At 50.3% G+C, this 22432-nt stretch overlaps 2 protein-coding genes across 3 annotated transcripts in view; both read left to right on the top strand.

The window, feature by feature from the left end:
- Nucleotides 1–10522, top strand: part of LOC131702754 (gap junction delta-2 protein-like) — a 12554-nt gene extending 2032 nt beyond the window's left edge. Inside the window, exon 2 of the mRNA XM_059004802.1 lies at nt 6600–10522. Coding sequence (XP_058860785.1) covers nt 6600–7485 — 886 coding nt within the window. The 3' untranslated portion in view covers nt 7486–10522. The remainder of the gene's footprint in view (nt 1–6599) is intronic.
- Nucleotides 10523–12662: 2140 nt separating this feature from the next.
- On the top strand, nt 12663–22385 carry nfkbib (nuclear factor of kappa light polypeptide gene enhancer in B-cells inhibitor, beta). Of its 2 annotated transcripts, none has more exons than XM_059004799.1 (6): nt 12663–13540; nt 16771–16888; nt 17696–17897; nt 19210–19298; nt 19432–19680; nt 19810–22385. In XM_059004799.1, the coding sequence occupies exons 1-6, from the start codon at nt 12978–12980 to the stop codon at nt 19852–19854; spliced, it is 1266 nt and encodes a 421-aa protein (XP_058860782.1). In that variant the 5' UTR covers nt 12663–12977; the 3' UTR covers nt 19855–22385. The 2 variants fall into 2 exon arrangements, with proteins under 2 accessions (XP_058860782.1, XP_058860783.1); XM_059004800.1 differs by having other exon boundaries at nt 19816–22385.
- The last annotated feature ends 47 nt before the right edge of the window (nt 22386–22432 follow it).

Raw genomic sequence — 22432 nt, forward strand, 5'->3', positions numbered from 1 at the left:
GATCCAGCCCTCTGAAATGTCTTTATAATATATAGCACTAGACCCTGATATTGATGCGATCCAGCCCTCTGAAATGTCTTTATAATATATAGCACTAGACCCTGATATTGATGCGATCCAGTCCTCTGAAATGTCTTTATAATATATAGCATTAGACCCTGATATTGATGCGATCCAGCCCTCTGAAATGTCTTTATAATATATAGCATTAGACCCTGATATTGATGCGATCCAGCCCTCTGAAATGTCTTTATAATATACAGCACTAGACCCTGATATTGATGCGATCCAGCCCTCTGAAATGTCTTTATAATATATAGCAGACCTCTTTGTGCTTTACAATGCTTGCCTATGCCTCACCATGCTGTCACTATGCTGTATCACACTGTGATGATACTGTGAGACTCTGTTATAAGGTCAGTGCAGGACTGTGTTATTCGCTCTGGAAAGTGTGTCAGCGCTTGAATTTTTGTGACGGCAGCTGACATTCTAGGGAACAAGGATAAGTTTGAGATCCGCATTTCTGAAGCCTGGGGCTGGGGCTGGGTTGGGGCTTGGGCTGGGCTTGGGCTGGGCTGGGCTGGGGCTGGGCTGGGCTGGGGCTTGGGCTGGGCTGGGGCTGGGGCTGGGCTGGGGCTGGGCTGGGCTGGGGCTGGTGCTGGGCTGGGGCTGGGTTGGGGCTGGGGCTGGGCTGGGCTGGGCTTGCGCTGGGCTGGGGCTGGGCTGGGGCTGGGGCTGGGGCTGGGGCTGGGCTGGGGCTGTGGCTGGGCTGGGCTGGGCTTGAGCTGAGCTGGGCTGGGGCTGGGACTGGGCTGGGCTGGGGCTGAGGCTGGGTTGGGGCTGGGGCTGGGCTGGGCTGGGGCTGGGGCTGGGGCTGGGGCTGTGGCTGGGCTGGGCTGGGCTTGGTCTGGGCTGGGGCCGGGCTGGGGCTGGGGCTGTGGCTGGGCTGGGCTGGGCTGGGCTGGGCTTGGTCTGGGCTGGGGCTGGGGCTGGGCTGGGGCTGGGCTGGGCTGGGCTTGGGCTTGGGCTGGGGCTGATATTGGCACATGATGGTTATTTCCTCTTGCTGTAAATGAATTGCAATACATTCAGAAAATCACTTATTTGCCTATTTTGACAATTTCCCCGGATTTTCAGTTCCAGTGGTCTGTTTTCATACGCACAACAAATCCTAACTACAGAAGCAATGGGGTGTTCTGATGCATGTGCGCACTGCTGTGTGCAAGTCTATAGCAGTTTAATTGGTTAGTCGTCTGATCACACGCCATGCACACTAATAGGCAAAACGTTATGAGAAACAGCTGCTGCTCTCCTCCAGCATGAACCTGCAATTGCAGCGGTAGAGATGGGAGCTCTGTGTGAGATTCCTGAACATTTCCTATAATGAGGAGAGCAGCATTCCTGAGGGATTGAGCTGGAATTTACACTTAAAAGAGTCAGAACAGATTCCTTAGAGAGACACACTGAGAGGCACTGAGATACACTGAGATACACTGAGATACACTGAGATGCACTGAGAGGCACTGAGATACACTGAGAGGCACTGAGATACACTGAGAGGCACTGAGATACACTGAGAGGCACTGAGATACACCAAAATACACTGAAACACACTGAGAGGCACTGAGACACACTGAGAGGCACTGAGAGGCACTGAGATACACTGAGAGGCACTGAGATACACCGAAATACACTGAAACACACTAAGAGGCACTGAGAGGCACTGAGAGGCACTGAGACACACTGAGAGGCACTGAGATACACTGAGATACACTGAGATACACTGAGACACACTGAGATACACTGAGAGGCACTGAGACACACTGAGATAGATACACTGAGACACACACACACACTGAGATATGCACACTGAGATAGACATACACTGAGACACACTGAGACACACTGACTGAGACACACTGAGAGGCACTGAGAGGCACTGAGACACACTGAGATAGACATACACTGAGACACACTGAGACACACTGACTGAGACACACTGAGACACACTGAGAGGCACTGAGACACACTGACTGAGACACACTGAGAGGCACTGAGACACACTGAGATAGATACACTGAGACACACACACACACTGAGATATGCACACTGAGATAGACATATACTGAGACACACACTCACACACGAATGACCCCTCTCCTACACAGGAATTTAACTTTTAATGATTGTTGCCATGGTAGCACAGTGCAGAATTAAAAATTAAAGGGTAAAAAAAAAGACGTCTGTATCCCTTAAAGGGGAAGCAACAGCGATGCTAATTATAGACTATGCTGGGCCTCGGAAAATGAAGTGAATTCTGATTATTATAGAATCTACCCTAACTATCGGGACTAAACCAAGTGAATCGTTTTTTGTTTTGTTATTTTACCAACCCCCCCCCCCCCCCCCCCCTTAAAAATGTGTTTCTTATCTTTAATATACAGATTCATGCGGCACAGCGGATAGCTATGCAATGTGATTTAATGTTAAACGTTTTCAATGATTTCATTTTATCCCCCTGATGGAAGAGGGAGGGAGAGGAGAGAGGGAGGGAGGGGGAAGAGAGAGAGAGGGGGGAGGAGAGGGTGAGAGGGAAGGGGGAGGAGAGGGAGGGAGGGTGGAAGAGAGGGGGAGAGGGGAGAGGGAAGGGGGGGGGGGAGGAGAGGGAGGGGGAGGAGAGGGAGGGGGAGAGGGAGAGATAGGGAGGGGGAGGAGATGGGGGAGAGAGGTAGATAGATAGAGGGGAGGAGGGGTAGGAAGAGGGGAGAGAGGAAGAGGAAGAGGGGGTGGGGAGGAGGGAGAAGGAAAGGAGAGGAGGTGAGGGGAGAGGAGGTCAGGGGAGCTCACACAGATAATTCCCTGTGTTGCATGTACAGTATTCAGCTTGTTAAGCTAATGCAAGCCGCCCTGTCCTGAGATTACTGGGGGTGTGTGCGTGCGTTGTTATGTAACTCTGTCGCTCATCACATTCCGACCGCATTGTTTTTGAAGCATCATAAACACAGATGGTTTGCTTCTTTCTGTCTGGGTGAAAAAAAAAAAACGTTCCTTGTTTTTAAAACCCGGCTGTTTACAGTGTTCTGTTTTTTATAACAAAAAAAGACTGCAGTTGACATGTAGAGAAGGTTTGGACACATCCGCTAGAAAAGTTTACCACGATATTATTGCACAGTATTTTTGTAGTTTTCCCTCCAAGCTTTCCCCATAGTTATACTGTGCATTTACCATAGTTTACCCTGGTTTCCATGTTTTTAAATGTGCTTTACCACACCTCTCAGTGCTTTACAATGCTTCCCTATGCTTTACCAGACCTCTCTGTGCTTTACAATGCTTCCCTATGCTTTACCAGACCTCTCTGTGCTTTACAATGTTTCCCTTTGCTTTACCAGACCTCTCTGTGCTTTACAATGTTTCCCTATGCTTTACCATACCTCTCTGTGCTTTACAATGCTTCCCTATGCTTTACCAGACCTCTCTGTGCTTTACAATGCTTCCCTATGCTTTACCATACCTCTCTGTGCTTTACAATGCTTCCCTATGCTTTACCAGACCTCTCTGTGCTTTACAATGCTTCCCTATGCTTTGCCATACCTCTCTGTGCTTTACAATGCTTCCCTATGCTTTACCAGACCTCTCTGTGCTTTACAATGCTTCCCTATGCTTTACCAGACCTCTCTGTGCTTTACAATGCTTCCCTATGCTTTACCAGACCTCTCTGTGCTTTACAATGCTTCCCTATGCTTTACCAGACCTCTCTGTGCTTTACAATGCTTTCACTGGGCTGCATCTATCTCTCTCTCTCTCTCTCTCTCTTTCTCCCTCTCTCCCTCTCTTCACGCCACTCTCCCAGCACAGAATAAATTCACACGTCTTCTAATCTTAGCCCCGACATTCACACTGGTTTTCTGAGAGAGAAAGACAAGAAAGTGTTGGCAGTGTAAAAGCATCGGGTGTCTCCCTCTGATCGTGTTGAGAGTGTGTTTCGTTCTCTTGCACTCTTTGTATGACAGACCCTCTCTCTCCCTTCTCCCTGTACCTCAGTTTTATATCAGTTAATCTGTGGTGTGTTGGGTGTCTCTTATAATGTGTTTCTAAGTGTCGGGCGTGTCTCTCTCTGATCGTGTTGAGAGTGTGTTTCGTTCTCTTGCACTCTGTATGACAGACCCTCTCTCTCCCTTCTCCCTGTACCTCAGTTTTATATCAGTTAATCTGTGGTGTGTTGGGTGTCTCTTATAATGTGTTTCTAAGTGTCAGGCGTGTCTCTCTCTGATCGTGTTGAGAGTGTGTTTCGTTCTCTTGCACTCTTTGTATGACAGACCTTCTCTCTCCTTTCTCCCTGTCCCTCAGTTTTATATCAGTTAATCTGTGGTGTGTTGGGTGTCTCTTATAATGTGTTTCTAAGTGTCGGGCGTGTCTCTCTCTGATCGTGTTGAGAGTGTGTTTGATTCTCTTGCACTCTTTGTATGACAGACCCTCTCTCTCCCTTCTCCCTGTCCCTCAGTTTTATATCAGTTAATCTGTGGTGTGTTGGGTGTCTCTTATAATGTGTTTCTAAGTGTCGGGCGTGTCTCTCTCTGATCGTGTTGAGAGTGTGTTTCGTTCTCTTGCACTCTTTGTATGACAGACCCTCTCTCTCCCTTCTCCCTGTACCTCAGTTTTATATCAGTTAACCTGTGCTGTGTTGGGTGTCTCTTATAATGTGTTTCTAAGTGTCGGGCGTGTCTCTCTTTGATCGTGTTGAGAGTGTGTTTGATTCTCTTGCACTCTTCGATTTCTGTTCTCTCTCTCTCTCTCTCACCCACACACCTTTATAATTCCATTTTCCCTTTCCCTCTTCTCCTCTTTCCCTAACGCTCTGTCCCTCTCTCCTCTCCTCTCTAACGCTCTGTGTGCCTCTCTCCTCTCTAACCCTCTGTCCCTCTCCCTCTCTCTCTCCTCTCTAACCCTCTGTCCCCCTCTCTCTCCTCTCTAACCCTCTGTCCCTCTCCCTCTCTCTCTCCTCTCTAACCCTCTGTCCCTCTCTCCTCTCCTCTCTAACGCTCTGTCCCTCTATCCTCTCCTCTCCTCTCTAACCCTCTCTCTCCTCTCCTCTCTAACGCGCTGTCCCTCTCTCTCCTCTCCTCTCTAACGCGCTGTCCCTCTCTCTCCTCTCCTCTCTAACGCTCTGTCCCTCTCTCTCCTCTCCTCTCTAACCCTCTGTCCCTCTCTCTCCTCTCCTCTCTAACCCTCTGTCCCTCTCTCCTCTCTAACCCTCTGTCCCTCTCTCTCCTCTCCTCTCTAACCCTCTGTCCCTCTCTCTCCTCTCCTCTCTAACGCTCTGTCCCTCTCTCTCCTCTCCTCTCTAACGCTCTGTCCCTCTCTCTCCTCTCCTCTCTAACCCTCTGTCCCTCTCTCCTCTCTAACCCTCTGTCCCTCTCTCTCCTCTCCTCTCTAACCCTCTGTCCCTCTCTCTCCTCTCCTCTCTAACGCGCTGTCCCTCTCTCTCCTCTCCTCTCTAACGCGCTGTCCCTCTCTCTCCTCTCCTCTCTAACGCTCTGTCCCTCTCTCTCCTCTCCTCTCTAACCCTCTGTCCCTCTCTCTCCTCTCCTCTCTAACCCTCTGTCCCTCTCTCCTCTCTAACCCTCTGTCCCTCTCTCCTCTCCTCTCTAACGCTCTGTCCCTCTCTCTCCTCTCCTCTCTAACGCTCTGTCCCTCTCTCTCCTCTCCTCTCTAACTCTCTGTCCCTCTCTCCTCTCTAACGCTCTGTCCCTCTCTCTCCTCTCCTCTCTAACGCTCCGTCCCTCTCTCCTCTCTAACCCTCTGTCCCCCTCTCTCTCCTCTCTAACCCTCTGTCCCTCTCCCTCTCTCTCTCCTCTCTAACCCTCTGTCCCTCTCTCCTCTCCTCTCTAACGCTCTGTCCCTCTATCCTCTCCTCTCCTCTCTAACCCTCTCTCTCCTCTCCTCTCTAACGCGCTGTCCCTCTCTCTCCTCTCCTCTCTAACGCTCTGTCCCTCTCTCTCCTCTCCTCTCTAACCCTCTGTCCCTCTCTCTCCTCTCCTCTCTAACCCTCTGTCCCTCTCTCCTCTCTAACCCTCTGTCCCTCTCTCTCCTCTCCTCTCTAACCCTCTGTCCCTCTCTCCTCTCCTCTCTAACGCTCTGTTCCTCTCTATCCTCTCCTCTCTAACGCTCTGTCCCTCTCTCTCCTCTCCTCTCTAACCCTCTGTCCCTCTCTCTCCTCTCCTCTCTAACCCTCTGTCCCTCTCTCCTCTCCTCTCTAACCCTCTGTCCCTCTCTCCTCTCCTCTCTAACGCTCTGTCCCTCTCTCTCCTCTCCTCTCTAACGCTGTGTGTGCCTCTCTCCTCTCCTCTCTAACCCTCGGTCCCTCTCTCCTCTCTAACGCTCTGTGTCCCTCTCCTCTCTCCTCTCTAATGCTCTGTGTGCCTCTCTCCTCTCTAACCCTCTGTCCCTCTCCCTCTCTCTCCTCTCCTCTCTAACGCTCTGTCCCTCTCTCTCCTCTCCTCTCTAACGCTCTGTCCCTCTCTCTCCTCTCCTCTCTAACGCTCTGTCCCTCTCTCTCCTCTCCTCTCTAACGCTCTGTCCCTCTCTCTCCTCTCTCTCAGGATCCTGCTGACGGTGGTGGTGATTTTCCGGATCCTGATCGTGGCGATCGTGGGTGAGACAGTGTACGAGGATGAGCAGGCCATGTTCTCCTGCAACACGCTGCAGCCGGGCTGCAACCAGGCCTGCTATGACAAGGCCTTCCCCATCTCGCACATCCGCTACTGGGTCTTCCAGATCATCCTGGTGTGCACGCCCAGCCTCTGCTTCATCACCTACTCTGTGCACCAGGCAGCCAAGCAGAGGGAGCGTCGCTGCTCCTTCCTGTACCCCCTTCTCGAGAGGGACTACGGGGGCGGGGCGGGGGAGAGGACGCTCCGCAAGGTCATCAACGGGATCCTGGTCCAAAACCCAGATGGGTGCGGTAAAGAGGAACTGGACTGTCTGGAGGTGAAGGAGATCCCGAACAGTCCCACTCTGGGCGCCAACAACAGCAGCAAGAGCTCCCAGTCCAAGAGCCGTCGGCAGGAAGGGATCTCCCGCTTCTACGTGATCCAGGTGGTGTTCCGGAATGCGCTGGAGATCGGCTTCCTGGCCGGGCAGTACTTCCTGTACGGGTTCAGCGTGCCGGGGAGGGTGGCGTGCGACCGCTACCCCTGCGTGAAGGAGGTGGAATGCTACGTGTCGCGCCCCACGGAGAAGACGGTGTTCCTGGTGTTCATGTTCGCCGTGAGCGGGGTCTCCGTGCTGCTCAACCTCGCCGAGCTCAACCACCTGGGCTGGAGGAAGGTGAGGACGGCGATCCACGGGGTGCAGGCGCGGAGGAAGTCTGTGTGCGAGGGGGGGGCGCGAGGAGGAGGAGGGGGTAAGAAAGACCCCCCACCCCCGCCCCCCCCAGCCGCGCACAGCCTGGGCAGGACCCAGTCCAGCGAGTCCGCGTACGTTTGACGGCGGGGGGGGTCTCTTGTGTCGATTTTCTGCCCCCCCCCTCCTCAGTCCAGCACCAACATCCTGACTCTTAAGAGGTTTTGATTTTAAAAACTTTAAGTCTTTTACAGTAAATGTGAATTTTTAAAAAACTTTTATATTCATTTTTTCTCAGATCTTACCAGAACGTGTATCGTTTTGTATACCTGGGGGGGTGGTAGGTTGAATTTATCCCTCTCACCCCCCCCTTACAATGCATGCATAAAAGAATTGTAAAGTGCTGAAAAAAAAACTCTGAGCGGTGACATCACAATGGCTCTTTGCGACGTCACGGAGACCGACAGTGACCCTTTGTGACATCACAATCGCACTGAAGTTCCACAACACCAGCAAAAACGAAACTCCTCTTCTTTTGAAATAAATAAGCACAATTCCTTTATATCCCCATAAACACAAAAAAAGAAGAGGATGACAAGAGCGCAATCCTGGTGTTTTCGGAGCGCTCTCGTTAAATTATCTTCTTAACAAATGCCTTGGAAACCCCAGTGATACAGTTACCTGCAGATAGAGAGAACCTTCATCGCAAGAAGCTCTTAGAGAGAGAGAGACACAGAGACTGAGAGAGAGAGACAGAGACTGAGAGAGAGAGACAGAGACTGATAGAGAGACACAGAGACTGAGAGAGCGACACAGAGACTGAGAGAGAGAGACACAGAGACTGATAGAGAGACACAGAGACAGAGAGAGAGACACAGAGACTGAGAGAGAGACACAGAGACAGAGAGAGAGACAGAGACTGAGAGAGAGAGACACAGAGACAGAGAGAGAGCGACACAGAGACTGAGAGAGAGACAGAGAGAGAGACTAAGAGAGCGACACAGAGACTGAGAGAGAGAGACACAGAGACTGATAGAGAGACACAGAGACAGAGAGAGAGACACAGAGACTGAGAGAGAGACACAGAGACAGAGAGAGAGACAGAGACTGAGAGAGAGAGACACAGAGACTGAGAGAGAGAGACAGAGACTGAGAGAGAGAGACAGAGACTGAGAGAGAGACACAGAGACTGAGAGAGAGAGACAGAGACTGAGAGAGAGACACAGAGACTGAGAGAGAGACACAGAGACTGAGAGAGAGAGACAGAGACTGAGAGAGAGACACAGAGACTGAGAGAGAGGCACAGAGACTGAGAGAGCAAGACACAGAGACTGAGAGAGAGACACAGAGACTGAGAGAGAGAGACAGAGACTGAGAGAGAGCGACACAGAGACTGAGAGAGAGACAGAGAGAGAGACTGAGAGAGGCAGAGAGACTGAGAGACAGACTGAGACAGAGAGACTGAGATATAGACTGAGACAGAGAGACGGAGAGAGAGAGAGAGAGAGAGAGAGAGAGAGAGAGAGAGAGAGAGAGAGAAAGAGAGAGGGGGAGCAAGTCTTCTTTCCCACACACACGTCTCGCTGCTCAGACTCTGTTTAACTTCACCGCATGTCAGCTGTCTCTGTTTATCTTGAAGAAGGAAAGACTGGGCTGGATCCTGGACTGAACCCAGCAGCCCGTCTGCTTGTCGGGCCCTGAAAAGACCCCTGTGTGAGCAGAAGAAGCAGCGCAGGAGAGAAGCGTAGAACGAGACTCAAAGGAGAATATTGCAGGAGACTGGAACCTGGTGTCTGGAAACTGGAACTGAAGTGGAAGTGGAAGCCACAGTGAAGGGGGAGGAACGGGCTGATCGATAGGGACAGGGACTGACTCCATTCTAGTCTGTGTTTGGGAGGTGTAATGGACTGAATCACCCCTCCCTCCGGTCCACGTTCTTGCTATAGCACAGCCAGGGTGGGGTCTGTTCCCAGTTCTAACTCCCTTTTAAAATGAGCTTCTCCCAGTGGCGACCTTGAAGTCGCTGTTTTGTTAGTCCGTTAAATTGGCTTCAAATGAAAGCTGTTAAGAGAGTAATTAGTGGGTCTCTTGAAATATCCATTCCGATTCCTTCGAAGGAACTGGGATTGGAATTGGGAACTGATTTTAAGCCATTAAGCATCATTGGCCTCATTTGAGGACAGGCTACTTTGTAATTATTTTTGGAGATTTTTTTTTTTTCTCTAAAATGTACATATATGGAATTACATCAATAAATACAGCTTGTGTTTGATTTCATTTCAAAGAAAATGTTATTTGCTAGTTAAGGCTGTGTGGTCCAGTGGTTAAAGAAAAGGGCTTGTAACCAGGAGGTCCCCGGTTCAAATCCCACCTCAGCCACTGACTCATTATGTGACCCTGAGCAAGTCACTTAACCTCCTTGTGCTCCGTCTTTCGGGTGAGACGCAATTGTAAGTGACTCTGCAGCTGATGCATAGTTCACACACCCTAGTCTCTGTAAGATGTCATGGATAAAGGTGTCTGCTAAATAAACAAAAATATAATAATAATAATGGGTTAAAAACTGTTTTTACAGTTTTAAAAGCAGTGTTAATTCAGGCTAGCATTGTAAAGCACAGAGAGGTCTGGTAAAGCATAGGCAAGCATTGTAAAGCACAGAGAGGTCTGGTAAAGCATAGGCAAGCATTGTAAAGCACAGAGAGGTCTGGTAAAGCATAGGGAAGCATTGTAAAGCGCAGAGAGGTCTGGTAAAGCATAGGGAAGCATTGTAAAGCACAGAGAGGTCTGGTAAAGCATAGGGAAGCATTGTAAAGCACAGAGAGGCATGGTAAAGCATAGGGAAGCATTGTAAAGCACAGAGAGGTCTGGTAAAGCATAGGGAAGCATTGTAAAGCACAGAGAGGTCTGGTAAAGCATAGGGAAGCATTGTAAAGCACAGAGAGGCATGGTAAAGCATAGGGAAGCATTGTAAAGCACAGAGAGGTCTGGTAAAGCATAGGGAAGCATTGTAAAGCACAGAGAGGTGTGGTAAAGCATAGGGAAGCATTGTAAAGCACAGAGAGGTCTGGTAAAGCATAGGGAAGCATTGTAAAGCACAGAGAGGCATGGTAAAGCACAGGGAAGCATTGTAAAGCACAGAGAGGTCTGGTAAAGCATAGGCAAGCATTGTAAAGCACAGAGAGGTCTGGTAAAGCATAGGGAAGCATTGTAAAGCACAGAGAGGCATGGTAAAGCATAGGGAAGCATTGTAAAGCACAGAGAGGTCTGGTAAAGCATAGGGAAGCATTGTAAAGCACAGAGAGGTCTGGTAAAGCATAGGGAAGCATTGTAAAGCACAGAGAGGTCTGGTAAAGCATAGGGAAGCATTGTAAAGCACAGAGAGGTGTGGTGAAGCATTGTAAAGCACAGAGAGGTGTGGTAAAGCATAGGGAAGCATTGTAAAGCACAGAGAGGTCTGGTAAAGCATAGGGAAGCATTGTAAAGCACAGAGAGGTGTGGTGAAGCATTGTAAAGCACAGAGAGGTGTGGTAAAGCATAGGGAAGCATTGTAAAGCACAGAGAGGTCTGGTAAAGCATAGGGAAGCATTGTAAAGCACAGAGATGTATGGTGAAGCATAGGGAAGCATTGTAAAGCACAGAGAGGTATGGTAAAGCATAGGCAAGCATTGTAAAGCACAGAGAGGTCTGGTAAAGCATAGGGAAGCATTGTAAAGCACAGAGAGGTATGGTAAAGCATAGGCAAGCATTGTAAAGCACAGAGAGGTCTGGTAAAGCATAGGGAAGCATTGTAAAGCACAGAGAGGTCTGGTAAAGCATAGGGAAGCATTGTAAAGCACAGAGAGGTATGGTAAAGCATAGGGAAGCATTGTAAAACACAGAGAGGTCTGGTAAAGCATAGGGAAGCATTGTAAAGCACAGAGAGGTCTGGTAAAGCATAGGGAAGCATTGTAAAGCACAGAGAGGTCTGGTAAAGCATAGGGAAGCATTGTAAAACACAGAGAGGTCTGGTAAAGCATAGGGAAGCATTGTAAAGCACAGAGAGGTCTGGTAAAGCATAGGGAAGCATTGTAAAGCACAGAGAGGTCTGGTAAAGCATAGGGAAGCATTGTAAAGCACAGAGAGGTCTGGTAAAGCATAGGGAAGCATTGTAAAGCACAGAGAGGTCTGGTAAAGCATAGGGAAGCATTGTAAAGCACAGAGAGGTCTGGTAAAGCATAGGGAAGCATTGTAAAACACAGAGAGGTCTGGTAAAGCATAGGGAAGCATTGTAAAGCACTAACTAACAAAACTATTTCAGTATCATACAGAGGCTTGTCTGGTAATCTAAAGCCAGCTCTAGATTTGACTGTTTTTCTTGGGGGGGGGGGGGGGGGGGGTATTAAATCCCACACTTCCGTTGTTAAGAAGAAGCTTAAAAGCACAGAGGAATATGAGAGATTAATCCCTCTTAATGATATTGGAAATCATAACAGTAATGAAAAAAAAAAAAAGATTTCATTTCATTAAAAACCCAGAACGCCAACAGCACAAAAACATGAGAAACGAGATGATGCAGAGAGCAGAGGGAGGATGTTCAGAGAGTGTAAGAGCTGATAATACAGGGGGTCAACGGGCGCACCGCTTCCTTGTTTCATTATTTATCAGAAATATCAACAGAACAAAGGGAACTCGATGCCAGCACGGTATAATGCTGCCACCTGCTGTATATCTATTGGAACTACATCCCCACAAAACGATTACTGCGATGCCAAAAGGTCGGGACCTCGTTTATATTTTCAACTGCACCTCTCGTGTTGCTGGATAAGAACAAAAAGGAGCGAGAACCACTTCATAAAATGCGACCAGCTCATAACAAGGCATTGCAGGAATCATATTGTGTGGGTGTAGTTCCCGTAATGAACAGCAGGTGGCAGAATTAGACCTGATAAGATAGCGTTCCCATTTTATTAATAATAAAACAAGGTAATATTCAGTGACCCTCGTCAGCTATATATATATATATCATTTTTACAATGAATTACACGTTTATTACATTTCAAACAACAATATACATTTATGTATTGTGTTCTAATATTACAGTTTTTACAGTTACAGTATCGATTGTAAACGTGTGTGAGCTTATTGTTAAGAAACGAGAAACAAACCGATGTGGTTTCATAATACCAGCAGCAAATAAAATACGAACCGTGGCAAATATTTACTCGGGGGGGGGGGTGTCTTCTTCTAAGACTACACTTCCCAGAATGCAAGACGCATCGGGGGGGTTGTTTCCGGTGGGGGCGGCGCAGACGTTAAGCTTCGTGATTGGCTGAGAGACGGCAGGGGATTCCCCTGACCCAAAACCCCCCCCCCCTTAATGTTAAACTGAAACACGCAGACTTCGGGTGAAAAAAGGAAAGAAAAAAAAAAAAAGAAAAAAAACCACAAGCCTTTATTTTCAAGCGGCCGAGAGCTAAAAATGACGCTAAAACACAGAGTAACGGAGCCCTGAGTTGCAGATTAACGCTGTTTGTGGACGAAATGCAATTTTGATCATAATAATATTAATACCAGCTTCGGGAAAAGTCGAAACAACGCAGCACGCCTTAAAAGGGAAAGAGACTCGACTCGTTGTGTGTGTTGTGTTTTTTTTTAAAATGGCTAGCTTGCATCAGGTCGGGGACGGAACCAGCGGTCCCAATGCTGAAATCCGGTTCTGCAAAGATCCCGAGCCCGGTTCGACCGAGGACTGGTGCGACAGCGGGCTGGGTTTCTTCAGCGGAACCGAGCTGAGCATCGCGGATGACATCGAGACGGACTCGACCTGCTGTTATTTTACCGTAGCCCCGCCGCTAACATACACCGCTGCTGCAGAACACGAGATTTGGGGTCCCCAACATTTCGGGGCCCCGGGAGACGGCGGCGAGTCGTGCCTGCCTGTCTGGGGCTCCGGAGAGCGGCTGGACTCGGCGGTCGGGGATTCAATTACGGAGGAAACCGCCGCGGAGATGGGCGGAATCACCGACGGTATCGTGGCCATCGACCTGCGCGACACCGCTAATAATAACAATAATACTAATAATATCATGCATCTCGCTTCAAACGACCCTGACAGCAATAATACCGCCGCCCAGCCGCCGCAGGAGCAGCGCTGCGGAAACCTCCAGCAAGTACGAGAAATGCTCAAGACGCTGGCTTTCATTTCAGAAGACGGAGACACGTACGTAACTGAACTAAATTAACTGTCGATGACGACACGTTAGAAATATGTAGGGTACGGAGTGTGCGATGCTTGCTGTACTGTACGAGTTACTAGACTGTGATAATAATACAGGGCTGGGAATCAGACTCCCGCTGCACAGCAGTGTGATCCACTCCTGGTTTCACTGGGAGTTTAATAATAAGACACACCTGAGCTTGTTAGCTAGACACACTGGGGCTGATCAAGCTGGTAGTGAAACCTGGACTGGGTGACACTGCTGTGCAACAGGAGTCTGATTACCAGCCTTACAATAATAATGGTAATATTGCAGTTTCATCCATTCACGGTAAAGCATATTGTGTGTGTGTGTGTGGTGAGAGTGTGTGTGACAGGGGTCTGTGTGTGTGTGTGTGTGGCAGGGGTCTGTGTGTGTGTGTGTGTGTGTGTGTGGCAGGGGTCTGTGTGTGTGTGTGTGGCAGGGGTCTCTCTGTGTGTGTGTGTGTGGCAGGGGTCTGTGTGTGTGTGTGTGTGTGTGTGTGACAGGGGTCTGTGTGTGTGTGTGTGTGGCAGGGGTCTGTGTGTGTGTGTGTGTGTGTGGCAGGGGTCTGTGTGTGTGTGGCAGGGGTCTCTCTGTGTGTGTGTGTGTGGCAGGGGTCTGTGTGTGTGTGTGTGTGTGTGTGTGGCAGGGGTCTGTGTGTGTGTGTGTGTGTGGCAGGGGTCTGTGTGTGTGTGTGTGTGTGGCAGGGGTCTCTGTGTGTGTGTGTGTGTGGCAGGGGTCTGTGTGTGTGTGTGTGTGTGTGTGGCAGGGGTCTGTGTGTGTGTGTGTGTATGTGGTGAGAGTGTGTGTGGCAGGGGTGTGTGTGGTGAGAGTGTGTGTGGCAGGGGTCTGTGTGTGTGTGTGTGTATGTGGTGAGAGTGTGTGTGGCAGGGGTCTGTGTGTGTGTTGGGGGGGGGTGTATGTTGGTGTGTGTGTGTGTGTGTGGCAGGGGTGTGTGGGGATGTGTGTGTGTATGTGTGTTGGGGTGTGTGTGTGTGTGTGGCAGTGTGTGTGTGTGTGTGTTGGGGTGGGTGGGGATGTGTGTGTGTTGGGGGGGGTGTTTGTTGGAGGTGTGTGTGTTGGGGTGGGTGGGGATGTGTGTGTGTGTGTGTGTGTGTGTGTGTTGGGGGGTGTGTGTTGGGGGTGTGTGTGTGTGTGTTGGGGTGGGTGGGGATGTGTGTGTGTGTGTTGGGGGGGGTGTGTGTTGGGGGTGGATGTGTGGCAGGGGGTGTGTGTATGTTGGGGTGGGTGTGTGTGTTGGGGTGTGTGGGGATGTGTGTGTGTGTGTGTTGGGGGGGGTGTGTGTGTGTGTTGGGGTGGGTGGGGATGTGTGTGTGTGTGTGTGTGTTGGGGGGTGGGTGTGTGGCAGGGTGTGTGTGTGTGTTGGGGTGTGTGGGGATGTGTGTGTGTATGTGTGTTGGGGTGTGTGTGTGTGTGTTGGGGTGGGTGGGGATGTGTGTGTGTGTGTTGGGGGGTGTGTGTGTTGGGGTGGGTGGGGATGTGTGTGTGTGTATGTGTGGCAGTGTGTGTGTGTGTGTGTTGGGGTGGGTGGGGATGTGTGTGTGTGTGTGTGTGTTGGGGGGTGTGTGTTGGGGGGGTGTGTGTGTGTTGGGGTAGGTGGGGATGTGTGGGGGGGTGGGTGGCAGGGTGTGTGTGTGTGTGTAGGGGTGTGTGGGGATGTGTGTGTGTGTGTGGCAGGGGTCTGTGTGTGTTGGGGTAGGTGGGGATGTGTGGGGGGGTGGGTGGCAGGGTGTGTGTGTGTTGGGGTGGTGCGGGGATGTGTGTGTGTGTGTGGCAGGGGTCTGTGTGTGTGGGTGGGTGGGGATGTGTGTGGGGTGGGTGGCAGGGTGTGTGTGTGTTGGGGGGTGGGTGGCAGGGATGTGTGTGTGTGGCAGGGGTCTGTGTGTGTGGGTGGGTGGGGATGTGTGGGGGGGTGGGTGGCAGGGTGTGTGTGTGTTGGGGGTGCGGGGATGTGTGTGTGGCAGGGGTCTGTGTGTGTGGGTGGGTGGGGATGTGTGGGGGGGTGGGTGGCAGGGTGTGTGTGTGTTGGGGGTGCGGGGATGTGTGTGTGTGGCAGGGGTCTGTGTGTGTGGGTGGGTGGGGATGTGTGGGGGGGTGGGTGGCAGGGTGTGTGTGTGTTGGGGGTGCGGGGATGTGTGTGTGTGGCAGGGGTCTGTGTGGGTGGGTGGCAGGGTGTGTGTGTGTGGCAGGGGTCTGTGTGTGTGGGTGGGTGGCAGGGTGTGTGTGTGTGGCAGGGGTCTGTGTGTGTGGGTGGGTGGGGATGTGTGGGGGGTGGGTGGCAGGGTGTGTGTGTGTGTTGGGGGGTGGGTGGCAGGGATGTGTGTGTGTGGCAGGGGTCTGTGTGTGTGGGTGGGTGGGGATGTGTGGGGGGGTGGGTGGCAGGGTGTGTGTGTGTTGGGGGGGTGTGTGTGTTGGGGGGGTGTGGGGATGTGTGTGTGTGTGTGGCAGGGGTCTGTGTGGGTGGGTGGGGATGTGTGGGGGGGTGGGTGGCAGGGTGTGTGTGTGTTGGGGGGTGCGGGATGTGTGTGTGTGGCAGGGGTCTGTGTGTGTGGGTGGGTGGGGATGTGTGGGGGGGTGGGTGGCAGGGTGTGTGTGTGTTGGGGGGTGCGGGGATGTGTGTGTGTGGCAGGGGTCTGTGTGTGTGGGTGGGTGGGGATGTGTGGGGGGGTGGGTGGCAGGGTGTGTGTGTGTTGGGGGGTGCGGGGATGTGTGTGTGTGGCAGGGGTCTGTGTGTGTGTGTGGGTGGGGGGGGGGGAGGAGTTATTTTGATGATTATTCAGGAAACTCAGATTTCACTTTCTTTTTTAAAAGTGCCAAGTACACAAAAGTTGCATTTGTTTTGTTTGTCAGAAAAATAATTTAACGGAACCCTAACCCTCATCCCTCCTCTCCCCTCCTCTCCCCTCCTCTCCCCCCCTCCTCTCCCCTCCTCCTCTCCTCCCCTCCTCTCCCCTCCTCCCCTCCTCCCCTCCTCCTCTCCTCTCCTCCCCTCCCCTCCTCTCCTCTCCTCTCCTCCCCTCCTCTCCTCCCCTCCTCTCCCCCCCTCCTCTCCCCTCCTCTCCCCCCCTCCCCTCCCCTCCCCTCCTCTCCCCTCCTCTCCTCTCCTCCTCTCCTCCTCTCCCGTCCTCTCCCCCCCTCCTCTCCCCTCCTCTCCCCTCCTCTCCCCCCCTCCCCTCCTTTCCCCTCTCAGGGCTCTGCACCTTGCTCTGATTCATGAGCACACAGTTTTCCTGGACTATGTCCTGGGTTTCCTGTCCAAGAATGAGTTTGACTCTCAGTACCTGGACATTCAGAATGACCTGAGACAGGTAAGAGGACGGCCGACATTTACACAGCTCTGGACAAAAGTGTTGCATCACCTACAATCTTAGGATTGAGACATAATTTTTAAAAAATACATATCTATACATATCTATATATATAAGTACCATGCTCCCTCGCTATAAGGCTCTTGGTTATAACACGCCTTGGATATAACTTTTGTCCAGAGCTGTATTTATAGAGATTATATCTTTAATATATTATTTTTATATAGCGCCTTTCATAGTGGACCACCATCACAAAGCGCTTTACAGAGGCAGGCTGTCAACTGTGCATCTCCTTTCCTCTCCTCTCCCCTCTCTCCTTTCTCCTCCCCTCTCTCCCCTCTCCCTTCTCCCCCCTCTCCCCTCTCCCCTCTCCCCTCTCTCCCCTCTCTCCTCTCTCCTTTCTCCTCCCCTCTCCTCTCCCCTCTCTCCCCTCTTCTCTCTCCTCTCCTCTCTCTCCTTTCTCCTCCCCTCCCCTCTCCCCTCTCTTCTCTCTTCTCTCTCCCCTCTCCCCTCTTCTCTCTCTTCTCTCTCTCCTCTCCTCTCCTCTCTCCCCTCTCTCCCTCCTCTCTCCTCTCTCCTCTCCCCTCTCTCCTCTCTCTCCTTTCTCCTCCCCTCTCCTCTCCCCTCTCTTCTCTCTCCCCTCTCCCCTCTCCCCTCTCCCCTCTCCCCTCTCTCCTCTCCCCTCTCTCCTCTCTCCTCTCCCCTCTCTCCTCTCTCCTCTCCTCTCTCCCCTCCTCTCCTCTCTCCTCTCTCCTCTCCTCTCTCTCCTCTCCTCTCTCCTCTCTCCTCTCTCTCTCCCCTCTCCAGACTGCCCTGCACATTGCAGTGATTGTGAATCAGCCGGATTCAGTTCGGAAGCTGCTCCTGGCCGGAGCGAGTCCGGATATTCAGGAGCGGGAAGGGAACACGGCGCTCCACATCGCCTGCCGGGAGTCCAGGCTGGAGTGTGTGAAAGAGCTGACCACACCCCCACTGGGGCGCGCACAGCTCGACATCCGCAGCTACACAGGTGAGGGGAGCCCACTGCACTGCACTACAGTACAATACAATACAATACAGTACAGTACAGTACAATACAATACAATACAATACAATACAATACAATACAATACAACACAACACAGTACAATACAATACAGTACAATACAACACAGTACAATACAATACAACACAGTACAATACAACACAGTACAATACAATACAGTACAATACAACACAGTACAATACAATACAGTACAATACAATACAATACAGTACAGTACAGTACAATACAATACAATACAATACAACACAGTACAGTACAGTACAATACAGTACAGTACAATACAACACAGTACAGTACAATACAATACAGTACAGTACAGTACAGTACAATACAATACAGTACAGTACAGTACAGTACAATACAATACAGTACAATACAATACAACACAGTACAGTACAATACAGTACAATACAGTACAATACAATACAATACAGTACAGTACAGTACAGTACAGTACAATACAGTACAGTACACCTGCAGCTACACAGGTGAGGGGAGCCCACTGCACTGCACTGCACTACAATACAGTACAATACAATACAATACAATACAATACAATAAAGTACACCTGCAGCTACACAGGTGAGGGGAGCACACTGCACTACAATACAGTATAGTACAGTAGTGTGTGTGTGTGTGTGTCAGTCAGTCAGTCAGTCAGTCTCAGTCTCTGTCAGTGTGTCAGCCTCAGTCTCTGTCAGTGTGTCAGCCTCAGTCTCTGTCAGTGTGTCAGCCTCAGTCTCTGTCAGTGTGTCAGTCAGCCTCAGTCTCTGTCAGTGTGTCAGTCAGCCTCAGTCTCTGTCAGTGTGTCAGTCAGCCTCAGTCTCAGTCTCTGTCAGTGTGTCAGTCAGTCTCAGTCTCAGTCTCTGTCAGTGTGTCAGTCAGCCTCAGTCTCTGTCAGTGTGCCAGTCAGCCTCAGTCTCAGTCTCTGTCAGTGTGTCAGTCAGTCTCAGTCTCAGTCTCTGTCAGTGTGTCAGTCAGCCTCAGTCTCTGTCAGTGTGTCAGCCTCAGTCTCTGTCAGTGTGTCAGTCAGCCTCAGCCTCAGTCTCTGTCAGTGTGTCAGTCAGCCTCAGTCTCTGTCAGTGTGTCAGTCAGCCTCAGTCTCTGTCAGTGTGTGTCAGTCTCAGTCTCTGTCAGTGTGTCAGCCTCAGCCTCAGTCTCAGTCAGTGTGTGTCAGTCTCAGTCTCTGTCAGTGTGTCAGCCTCAGTCTCTGTCAGTGTGTCAGCCTCAGTCTCAGTCTCTGTCAGTGCCTCAGTCCCTCTCCTCTCCTCTCCAGGCTTCTCCGCGCTGCATGTGGCCGTGCAGAAGAAGGACGTGGAGATTGTGAAGCTGCTGCTCGACGCCGGAGCCGACATCACAGGGAGGGTGAGGAGGCTGTCTCTGTGTCTCCCTGTCTCTGTCTCTCTCTCTGTCTCCGTGTCTCCATCTCTCCGTGTCCGCCTGTGTCTCTCTCTCTCTCTGTATTACACTCTGTCTCTCTCGTGTTTAACCCCTTCAGGACCTGAGCTGTGGTCGCTCTGCTCTGCACCTGGCTGTTGAGGGGCAGAGCGCTGACCTCACAGAGCTGCTGTTGCGCCGGGGCGCCCCCCCAAACCCTGTGACCTACGCGGGACACACCCCACTCTACAGCGCCCTCTACCGGCCCAGCGAGGAAGTGCGCAGGCTGCTGAGAGAACACGGGGCACAGGAGCTGGGACCAGAGCTGGACTGGGAAGAGGAGGAGGAGGAGGAGGAGGAAGAGGAAGAGGTGAGAGACCTTGAACGCTGATGCAATACCAGACAGTTCCTGCAGGTGTCAGTGTTGGGCACAGTTCCTTGTGCTGTGAATTAAAACTAAATCATCCATCCCTCTCTCTCTCTCTCTCTCTCTCTCTAGGAGGAGTTTGATGACCTTGTTATTAATGGACACCCCGTCCTGTAACTGCGGACGGTCACTATGGAAACAAGCCCACTAATCTCCAGACTGCCATCGTAATCTGCCGCCATCATCCACTTTCTAAGGGGGGGCGTTTTTCCTTAACACCAGTCATAAAAACCTGGGATGGGGGTGTCAGTGTGTTGTTGAGGAAACTGAGTCTCAATTGAAACCCTGACAGGATCCGGTTTCACAAAGCACTGCCAGCACTTAGCTGGCAAGCAATCTTATTTAATAATAATAATAATAATAATGATAATATCTTTATTTTCTATATAGAGCCTTTCACAGTGGACCACCATCACAAAGCACCAGGCTGTGAACTGTGCATTATATGCAGAGCCACTTCCAATAGGAGATTGATTTCACATCTCACCCGAAAGACAGAGCACAAGGAGGTGAAGTGACTTGCTCAGGGTCACACAGTGAGTCAGTGGCTGAGGTGGGATTTGAACCGGGGACCTCCTGATTACAAGCCCTGGACTTTAACCACTGGACCACGCAGCCTATTTCAGGTTTCAGGATTCAATCGACAAAGTTTAGTAGAAATCCACTCAGCGAGTCTTTATGATAGTAAAGGATAAATGTGTTATTTTTTTCAGTCATCTTTTTTTTTTTTGTAATGGAAGTGAATGGGATTTTGCAGACCTGCTATCTGGTACTGCTTTGTGAAACCAGCCCAGCTGCGTGGGAAGCAGGACTGGCTGCCGTTGATGTTTGATATTTGATGTTTGATGTTTTGATCATAATGTTACTTCATCCCGGAGATTAATGAGCTTGTGCTTAAAGCTAAGCGAACACGAAGCCTCTCTCTCAGAAACAGCGGCTTGAAACCTGGTCTCAGGAGACCAGCGGGAGGCCTAGTTTGAGGTTTGCTGTATCAAACCCCAAGTCTCCCTGCCTGGTGTGCAGCGCAGTAGCCTGAAACCTACAGTCTCCTGAAACCAAGCTCCAAGCCGCACAGGGGCTTCGTGTTCCCTCATCTTTATTGACCTTGGTGTATATATATATATATACTGTATGTCCATACCAACCCTGTCTTGTAACTAATGTAAGAATTACAGTACCTTTCGCTTGCTGTGTGTTGAAGCTGCATCATTATTGTATACTGTATTGAACTCGTCCTTTTTCTAAATCTGACTGCTTTGTACGGCTTTGAGCTGCTTGGAGCTTGTTGCCTAGACACACTAGGGGCTCATCAAGCTGGTAGGAAAACCTGGACTGGGTGACACAGCTGTGCAACAGGAGTCTTATTCCCATCCTTGCAATGTAATTCCAGTCCAGTCTAACTGCAGTTACAATGTAATTCCAGTCCAGTCGAACTGCAGTTACAATGTAATTCCAGTCCAGTCGAACTGCAGTTACAATGTAATTCCAGTCCAGTCGATGCTGAATCACTGGGATCCTTTAAGACCCGACTTGACAAAATTCTGAGATCAATCAGCTGCTCGGAACCGGGCGAGCTCTGACGGGCTGAACGGACTCCATGGGAAAGTTAGAATCCAGATGAAGGTGACTGGGAGAGGTGGGATCTTGAAGCGCAGTGGTTGAGGAGTGTGACACGGTGTGGGAGTGTAACGTGCCGAGGGTGAAGTGAAGGTGAGAGATCTTGGCTTGAGGAATTTGCGATTCCCAATGGCAACGGTGTTCTGGGGCGAGTTGTTGGGTCGAGTGGTTCTGATCGTTGTTTTTAATTTCGTGCAGTCCAGTAAACGGGGTCAGAATCTTAAAAATCGGGCCCCGGAAAAAAGTTTTTTAAAACACTATTTCTTTATACACCTATTATTATTATTAGTAGTAGTAGTAGTAGTAGTAGTATTTGTTTATTTAGCAGACGCCTTTATCCAAGGCGACTTACAGAGTCTAGGGTGTGTGAACTATGCATCAGCTGCAGAGTCGCTTACAACTACGTCTCACCCAAAAGACGGAGCACAAGGAGGTTAAGTGACTTGCTCAGGGTCACACAATGAGTCAGTGGCTGAACTGGGATTGAACTGGGAACCTCCTGGTAGCAAGCCCTTTTCTTTAACCGCTGGACCCCCAAGCCTCCTTATTTTTCAATCCTTTTTAAAATCAGTTCCCAATTTTTAGTTCTTCAGGGGACTTGGAAATTGGAGATATTTTAAGCGACACAAGTAATTCAAATAAACGGTTAGAAAATGCTCCAAATAAAACGACACAGTAGGCACAGAACGGGTCAAAACTAGAAACAAAGCTAAACTAATGCAATTAGAATTCTGCTTCATCTTAAAATCATATTTAAATAAACAACAAAACCCGTTTTTTTTGGGTTGAGCTTTTTTTTGTCATTGTAATTATTTTAGAGCAATACAAATGCCTGGCACTCTTGGGACGGATCTTAGCGAATGGAGGATGTAGGTTTGAGATGAGAATCCTGTCACTGAAGTGCTGATGGAAGCAACAGGCTGCGCTTTGATTACAGAGTGGAGTGTGAGCTGTGAGCATGGTAATGAGTCCCGGTCTTCATTACAGGTTGAAAAAAAACCCAGAACAATAAAATCATGTTGCCGCACTTTGTCCAGTCTGTCTGTGTTCCGTGTCCTGGGGCTGTGGGATTTGGGTG

The sequence above is a fragment of the Acipenser ruthenus genome, chromosome 30, assembly GCF_902713425.1.
Source record: "Acipenser ruthenus chromosome 30, fAciRut3.2 maternal haplotype, whole genome shotgun sequence".
Classification (NCBI taxonomy): Eukaryota; Metazoa; Chordata; class Actinopteri; order Acipenseriformes; family Acipenseridae; genus Acipenser; species Acipenser ruthenus.

Bases quoted from the DNA above. Each gene is read 5' to 3' on its own strand.
- nfkbib (XM_059004799.1), top strand. From the start codon at position 12,978: ATGGCTAGCTTGCATCAGGTCGGGGACGGAACCAGCGGTCCCAATGCT. The intron at 17,898-19,209 runs GTGAGGGGAGCC...TCTCCTCTCCAG, and splicing joins CGACATCCGCAGCTACACAG to GCTTCTCCGCGCTGCATGTG. The intron at 19,299-19,431 runs GTGAGGAGGCTG...TAACCCCTTCAG, and splicing joins GAGCCGACATCACAGGGAGG to GACCTGAGCTGTGGTCGCTC.